General features: G+C 51.2%; 2 protein-coding genes and 1 long non-coding RNA gene across 3 annotated transcripts in view; 1 reads left to right on the top strand and 2 right to left on the bottom strand.

Annotated features, from left to right (window-relative positions):
• ZNF174 (zinc finger protein 174) overlaps nucleotides 1-4,561 on the bottom strand; it is a 6,720-nt gene extending 2,159 nt beyond the window's left edge. The window contains exons 1-2 of the mRNA XM_029947490.1: nucleotides 3,424-4,561; nucleotides 2,186-2,408 (exon numbers count right to left, since the gene is read on the bottom strand). Coding sequence (XP_029803350.1) covers nucleotides 2,186-2,408; nucleotides 3,424-3,831 — 631 coding nt within the window. The 5' untranslated portion in view covers nucleotides 3,832-4,561. The remainder of the gene's footprint in view (nucleotides 1-2,185; nucleotides 2,409-3,423) is intronic.
• On the top strand, nucleotides 4,555-7,441 carry LOC115298552. Its single transcript, XR_003911786.1, has 2 exons — nucleotides 4,555-4,799; nucleotides 6,543-7,441. It is a non-coding gene; the product is annotated as an uncharacterized LOC115298552 (long non-coding RNA).
• Nucleotides 7,442-7,463: 22 nt separating this feature from the next.
• Nucleotides 7,464-7,640, bottom strand: part of LOC115299986 (olfactory receptor 2C1) — a 1,162-nt gene continuing 985 nt past the window's right edge. The window contains exon 2 of the mRNA XM_029949530.1: nucleotides 7,464-7,565. Within this exon, the coding sequence (XP_029805390.1) occupies nucleotides 7,464-7,565 (102 nt within the window). The remainder of the gene's footprint in view (nucleotides 7,566-7,640) is intronic.

Below are 7,640 nucleotides of genomic sequence, written 5' to 3'. Positions count from 1 at the left end.
GCTCAGAGCCTGGAGCCTGCTTCAGGTTCTGTGTCTCCCTCTCTCTCTGACCTTCCCCTGCTCGCGCTGTCTCTCTCTGTCCCTCAAAAATAAATAAAATACATAAAAAAAAAAAAAGATGCTCAACATCATTCACCATCAGGGAAATAAAACCTCAATGTGCTACCACTCCACCCCTAACGCGACTGCTGTAACCAAAAAGACTGACAAGGGTTAACAAGGATGTGGAGAAATCAGAATCTTCCTAGGGACTGCTGGTGGGAATGTAAAATGGTGCAGATGCTTTGCAAAGGAGTCTGGCATTTTGTCAAAAGGTTAAGCATTGAGTTACCGTATGACCCAGCGATTCCACTCTGAGGTATACAGCCAAGAGAAATGAAAACATGTCCACAAAAAAACCTGTACACGAGTGTTCACAGCAGCATGATTCATAATAGCCAAAAAATGGAAATACCCCAAATGACCATCAACTGATGCATAAACAGCGGTCCGTATAACGCAATATGAGCCATAAAAGGAACAAAGTAGTGACTGATACATGTTACAGCATGGATGAATCGTGGAAACATGCTCAGGGAAAGAAGCCAGTCACAAAACAGCACAAAAATGTGATTCTAAAATATCCACAAAAGGCAAATCCAGAGACAGAAAGTACATGGTGGTTGCCAGGGTTGGAGACAGGCACTGGAGGGTGACCACCAATGGGTCTGGGTTGCTTTCCGAGTTCACAAAAATATTCAAAAATTAGGGGCGCCTGGGTGGCTCAGTCAGTTGAGCATCTGACTTCGGCTCAGGTCATGATTCGAGCCCCACGTCGGGCTCTGTGCTGACAACTCAGAGCCTGGAGCCTGCTTCAGATTCTGTGTCTCCTTCTCTCTCTCTCCCCTCTCCCTTGTCAAAAATAAATAAAGATTAAAAGGTTTTTTTAAAAGTGTTCAAAAATTAGATAGTGGGGATGGTTGCACAAGTGCATTAACATACTAAAAACCACTGTCCTGTACACTTTGAAAAGGGCGAATTTTATAATATGTGAATTATAGCTCCATAAATGAAATTTAAATAGCCACCTGTGGCCAGTGGCAACTGTCCTGGGCAGTGCAGCTCTGAAGAAAGGCACTGCTGATCTTAGGCTTGAGGAACATGAGAATCCACCTGAGCGATCAAATAAAAGGAGAAGGAGGCTGTACGCACACTGAGTGCCTAGGATGAGGCAGGAGAAGGGAGAGTGCAGGCCAAGGGCCGTGAGGTCCGTAGATCATAGGTTAGGACCTCAGCCAGGGTCAAAGTGCTTTTCTGCTGGATGCCCCAGGTCTTCTCCATTATTATTATTATTATTTTATGTTTATTTATTTTCAGAGAGAATGTGAGCAAGGGAGGGACACAGTGAGAGGGAGAGGAAATCCCAAGCAGGCTCCACACTGTCAGCACAGAGTCCAACGCGGGGCTCAATCCCATGAAAAGTGAGATCATGACCTGAGTAGAAATTAAGAGCTGACTTAATTGACTGAGCCACCCAGGCACCTTGATCTTCTCCATTCTTAACTTCCAAAAATAGCCAAACCCAAGTATTTCACTGAAATGTAGCAAATCTTAAGGAATCAACGCATTCCTGCCTTCTGGTAACCTTTTTCTCTAACCCGCTGACCAACCCTTGTATTCACATCGCTAAGACTGGCTAAAGTGTCACTGTCATTTGGTCTTCGAATACAGCAGGGCCAACAGTTACCGGCATTGGACAAGAGACAGACAGGAAAACAGATGTAAGACATCACAGGGAGAGGAAGACGCAGAAGATATTATGGAGCGGGACTTTTCCTCTAGGCTCTTTCTAAACATGGGATCATTTGAAGTGATGACACTCAGCCACTGTTAACATGGACATTCATCAGTGGCTCTATGTGGATCTGTCTTCACTGCAAGCAGCTCTCTAAGAAACAGAGAAGGAGGACCTAGAGACTCCTAGTGTGCACTGGATTGTTAGCGTCATTAAAGGACAATGATAGAAATGTACTTCTTATGTACAGTATGACTACCATTCTGATCAGTTAAATCTGTTAGGGAATAAAGGTCTCCTGTCATATAAAACGTTAAACAAATTCAACACAAGGTCTCTGGTTTTTCTGAATGACGAGATATTCTGAGGGAGGTAAAGGACTTAGGGAGAGAAGAGGTGTCAAGTGTTTACCTGTCCCAGCCACTCTGGGGCTTGGTTCCTGGAGGAGCGGGGATTTTCCCCAGTGACGAGAGCCCAGCTGGTCCGGAGGCCCCGCCTGGGAAGGCGCCTCCAGAGCACTCTCCCGGGCATACCTCCGAGGAGTCTGCAGCTGAAAGCCAGGCAGTTCCTGTTCCCCAAGCTGAGATCCAGTCTTCTCCAAGAGCACCTTCTGCCCCTGCATACACACGGCCACCTAGGAACGAGCCCCATGCATTAGAGTGCAGCTAGAGGGCTCCCTGAGCGGAGCCTGACCTCTCGCTGCTCTGTGATGACTCCTTTACCCTGGGAATTCCTGATAGCAGCTTGGAGGCCAACCTGGAGAGACTCTGGACACTCTCACAGGAAGCAAAGGGAAGGAGGTGCGAAATGATTAGAGAGAGGCTACTTCAATTCAGCCAATATTTCTTGAGTGGGTGCCCCTAAACTGTGGGTCTTTCTCAAGGCCTCAGAGTCATCACAGAGAAGGCACAAACATCAGGGTTAGTCATGACACTGGCTTAGCAGATTGTCACCCTGTGTCCATGTGCCTCCCTACTTCTCCTGAAGGCCCTGCTGGATAGGGAAGCAGTATGGTGAAGCCACTAAAAAAAAAAAAAAAAAAAAAAAAAAAAAAAAAAAGAGAAAGAAAGAAACCTTATCTAATCAATCGTTCTGCCCCAGGCTTCCCTGGGAAGGAGACCCCAGCAGTAGCAGGGCTCTGAGTAGATCGCTCACCCTGTTCCCTGTCTCCATTCCCCAAAACACAGGTTGTTTGCTTCCTGCCTAGGTTCTGACTGGAGCCTGACTTGGGGGTGGGGGCTGGAAAAAAGAATGGCCACCTGAACTGCAACTCCCTGATCCAAAAGCAAGACACCTCACGAAAACAAGGTGTACCATGAAATTCCCTCAAAATCAATTTCCTACCCAATGATATGATCCTTTCTGCTAAGAATCCTGATTGTAGGAAACTTTCAGGGGTAATGGGTGTGGGGAGATCTGTCAGCAAAAATACAAGAACCTTACTTGCTCCTCTACTTCCTCACTGGAGGGCCAGTGCCTGGGTTTTCTGACAACCTGTTCTCTCTAAGGGGATGTTCCCAAATCGAGGCCAGAAGCAACGTTTGAAGCCATCTGGTGCATTTCTGGACTAGCTAGGGAGGGATCCAGAGACCAGATACTATCCAGATGAAAACGAAATCCTGGGGACCACGAGAGAGGGCCCTTCTTACCCACTGCTTTGGTCTCTTGGCTGCTCTTTGAAAATCTTCCACCAGGGTCACAATCTCCTTGCAGCTCAATGGACATCGATGCCTGACCCGAGCCTGGATCTCCGGGGGCAGGATGTTCAGGAACTGCTCCAGCACCAGGAGCTCCAATATTTGCTCCTTGGTGTGCAGCTCGGGCTGCAGCCACTGGCAGCAGAGCAGCTGGAGCCGGGAGAGTGCCTCTTGGGGTCCAGACGCCTCTTGATAACAAAACCTTCGGAAGCTCTGGCGGGAGAGCTCGGGATCTGGGCGGTCCTTTTGCAGAGCGAGTCCCCGTTTCTCTTCCAGCTTTGTTATTATGTGTCTCTCTGGCTTGGAGGAGGCCTGAATGTGGGACTGCGAGCTCAAAGTTATCTCCATCTTAGCCGCCATCTTGGGGCTCAACAGACAGCCTCTCTCTCCAGGCAAGTAGCTCAAGCCTTCGGGATCATGTCTCTGGACAAGTGTCTCTAAGTCCTGGAAAGACGTCAGCGAGGGCGAGGCACAAAAAGGCCCCAAGCTCCCGAAGACAATGCAGGGCCCGATGGAGGGGAGTGTCTGTCCCTCTGGCAGTTTCCTGAGCTGTCTCGAAATGGAGAAAAGTCATAACGTTCTAAAAGGAACTGGGGAAAATCTTGCTTTTATTTCAACGATAAGCGCACGAGGTCTCAGAGAAAATGCGCAACGTGACCGCACTGGCGGTCGGGTAATCGTAGGAAAAGTTCAAGTTGTCACGCGGGTGGCCTGCGCCAGTTCCGCCGCACTCGGGCGGCAACGACCTCGAGCATGTTGCCCGTAGCCGCGGGACAGCGGGCGCCGGAGGGGAAGGATCGGAAACCCCCACGCACGGCGCACAGCAAGGCAGGCTGAGCGCGGCGGCGGCTCCTTCCCGACGCCCGGCAGGCCCACTCGCTCCGGCCTCCGGGGTCGCCCCGGCTGTCCCCGGCGAGGCTGTGGGCTGCACGAGGGACCGGGCAGAGGCCTGAGGGGACAGCTTCGCAGACAGCCCCGCAACCCCCGCGCACCTGCCACGGACTCACCTCTCTAGGAACCTGGGACCCGGGACCCACGAGCTAGGGCCGTGGGCGGGGCCGGGGCCGCTCGTCGCGGACACTTCCACTGGCTGAGGAGGAATGACGCGCCAAGTGCGCCACAGGAGAGCCCGCCCACGCCCCTGAGGGATTGGCTCCCAGAGGACGTCCTCTCACATCTATTTGCTGCTGAGTCTGTCGGTGCTGGCGAGGGACGACGCCCGGCCTTCGCAGTGCACGCCGGGTGTCGTAGTCCAATGGCGCTACTCGCGAGCATGCGTAGCCGGCTCTCCTGGCGCTGACTTCCGGCCCGGCAGCTGAGCGAGTCCGGTGAGTGTTCCCTCTCCTCGCGGCCGCGGGCTCACGGCGGCATCCGACGCCGGCCTGTGAACCGCCAGGTCGCTGGCAACCATTTCAGGGCTGTGGGGACAGGAGCGGTCCTCCTCCCGGGCCGTCCCCGTGCAGATGTTTTCCCACATCTCGCACGCTCGGGGCGTAGCGGAAGTCCCTACTGCTTGCGAAGTGAATCAGCTCCTGTCCTCGTCCTGCTTCCCGGCAAGCGCCAGCGTTCTCGCCGGGGTGAAACACATTTCTGAGACCAACGTTTTAAAACAAACTAAGGGTGGGATGGCAGAAGTCCAGAGAGCACGGGATGCGCCTTCCGCGTGACACTAGGGTAGCAGTGATCAGATTATTCTTTATCCAGAGAAAGTGCAGAATGTAAAAAATTCTGTCTTCGAGGCCTGGACCTTGTGCTGAGGAGCTATGCCATGTGACGCTCCTGGTTTTTGTTACAAAGAACTATCTGTAATGCCTTCCATTTCTCTACTTCTAGCCTCTAGGGCTGCATTACATGTAAAGAGATTATAAAATGAAGGCAATTCAACTTTGGAATAAGAGTAACCTGAGTGGTTTTTTTCTTCTCTAGAGATATTTCTAAATGCTTATTTATTTTGGGGAGAGAGAGACAGAGGGCAAGCGGGGGAGGGGCAGAGAGAGAGGGAGACAGAATCTGAAGCAGGCTCCCGAGCTGTCAGCACAGAGCCCAATCTGGGGCTCAAACTCACAAACTGAGATCATGAGCCCAGCCAAAGGCTCAACCGACTGAGCCACCCCAGCCACCCCTTGAATCCAGTTTTTTTAAAGTAATTTTTTCCCCTTCCTGTGAACAGGTTTACCCTTTTGGTGGAGGAGTAGAATGTTGAGTGTGACATAATTAGGGACAGCTCCAGTCTTACAGCCTCCCAATTCAGCAATTCCTAGCAAATTTGGAACTTCTCCTACCTCACCTGTAGGTAAAATCTCAGAGAATTTTGACAGGCCCTGTTTTTGTCACATGCCTGCTCCCCAGGTAGGGGACAGGGTACTGGAATGAATAGCCCCACCAGATCCACTGGGCTAGAAAAGGACTCTTTCATAAAGGAAGAAGAGACTGCATTCAAAAATAGGAAGGAATACTGGAGAATAAGACCATACAGCAAGCCCGTCATTTCTCATCTACACAGGGCGGGGGAGGGGGGGTGAGCATGATGAGTAAGTTAATCTAGGGGCACCTTTAGAGAAGGTGGCAATTGGGAGGGAGGGCAGGGACAAGATCCCAATAATATGGGAACCAAAGAAAGAACAGCTGGACAACACTGTGAAAGCAGTTTGGGGGATTCATTGGCAAACACCATGTGGATGTGGCGAAACTATTCTGATATTTCCAGTGCTTTAGATCCTTGGCTTGGACTGTGGAGGGAACAAAGGAAAAGGACAAAAATTACATGACAAGAGGGGGCGCCTGGGTGGCTCAGTCGGTGAAGCCTCTGACTTCAGCTCAGGTCAGATCTCACGTTCATGGGTTCGAGCCCTGCGTCAGGCTCTGCTGACAGCTAGCTCAGAGCCTGGAGCTTGCTTCCAGTTCTGTGTCCTTCTCTCTCTGCCCCTTCCCCTCTCATGCTTTGTCTCTCTCTGTATCAAAAATAAATAAAACATTAAAATAAATTTTTAAAAAAATTCAAAAAGTACATGACGAGAGGCAGAGGGAAGAAACAGAAGGTAACTTTACCGTGTCTTTTCCCTTTTCTGCAGCCTTCCTGCAAAGCCTAGTCTTTCTCAACTATGCATCTGCACTACTCTGAAATTCTCATGTGTGTCTGATTCCACAAAGAATTCTTTGGTTGATCTCCACGAGAATGGCTTCCCAGTGATCTCAGAAGAAAGGGAATCTGCTCTCTAGGGAAGCAGCTAATCACTGGGCCAGTTTGCTGAAGCAAATCGTGACTGCAACAAGGAGTCCCAAGGCATACCCACCCCCAAGCGAGAACTCCCCAGAGAGACAGAGATCCGCCCTTCCCAGCACCGCTCTGCTGAAGCTTCCCGCCAGCGCTTCAGGCACGTCTGCTACCAGGAGGCAGCCGGCCCCCACGAAGCCTTCAGCAAGCTCTGGGAGCGCTGCTGTCAGTGGCTAAGACCTAAGACACACTCAAAAGAGCAAATACTGGAGCTGCTGGTTTTGGAGCAGTTTCTGACCATCTTGCCAGAGGAGATCCAGACCTGGGTGAGGGAGCAACATCCAGAAAATGGCGAGGAAGCTGTGGCTCTGGTGGAGGACGTGCAGCGTGCATCTGGGCAACGGGAGAGAAAAGGCAACTCAGAACCCGCTGGATTTAGTTACGAGGTGGGTGAGGAGCGCAGTAATCCGCTACTGGACAGGTGCTGAGAAATGCACAGTAGCCTTCCACCACGCACCGCACACTCCTTGCTATCTTGGCTTGGTCCCATGCCCTTCGTCTATGGGGACAACGTCACATTTGCTGAGATAACGTACACACTGATATAGTCAGTGGATGTTTAGGGCCCTAACACAAACATAAAAGCTCAGGATTGTTCTCCAGAACAGGGCCGGGAAAGGACAACTGTCCTCACTCAGGGGATCAGGAGAACTAGAGTTGGTGAGTTAAATAAAATCCAGTCCCTCTTGCTGAAAACTTCCTGATGCAGGTGCCCTGGTTATACACTAAACAGAGTTGTCGCCGAGCTGCTGCTGCCGGGATGGAGGGGCAGCATGGCATGGCGAGGAGCTTCCCACAGTGCCCGCTTGTCCTGGTAGGACTAGGTGTGAGATCCGGTCAGTGCCACCATCTTGTACGCTTCGGGGGAAGGGAGCCGTGGGAGGCGCGGAACAGG

This window comes from Suricata suricatta, chromosome 8, assembly GCF_006229205.1.
Source record: "Suricata suricatta isolate VVHF042 chromosome 8, meerkat_22Aug2017_6uvM2_HiC, whole genome shotgun sequence".
NCBI classification, from domain to species: Eukaryota; Metazoa; Chordata; class Mammalia; order Carnivora; family Herpestidae; genus Suricata; species Suricata suricatta.
Note: the sequence above shows the minus strand (reverse complement) of the source record. Positions and strands in the feature narration are given on the sequence as shown.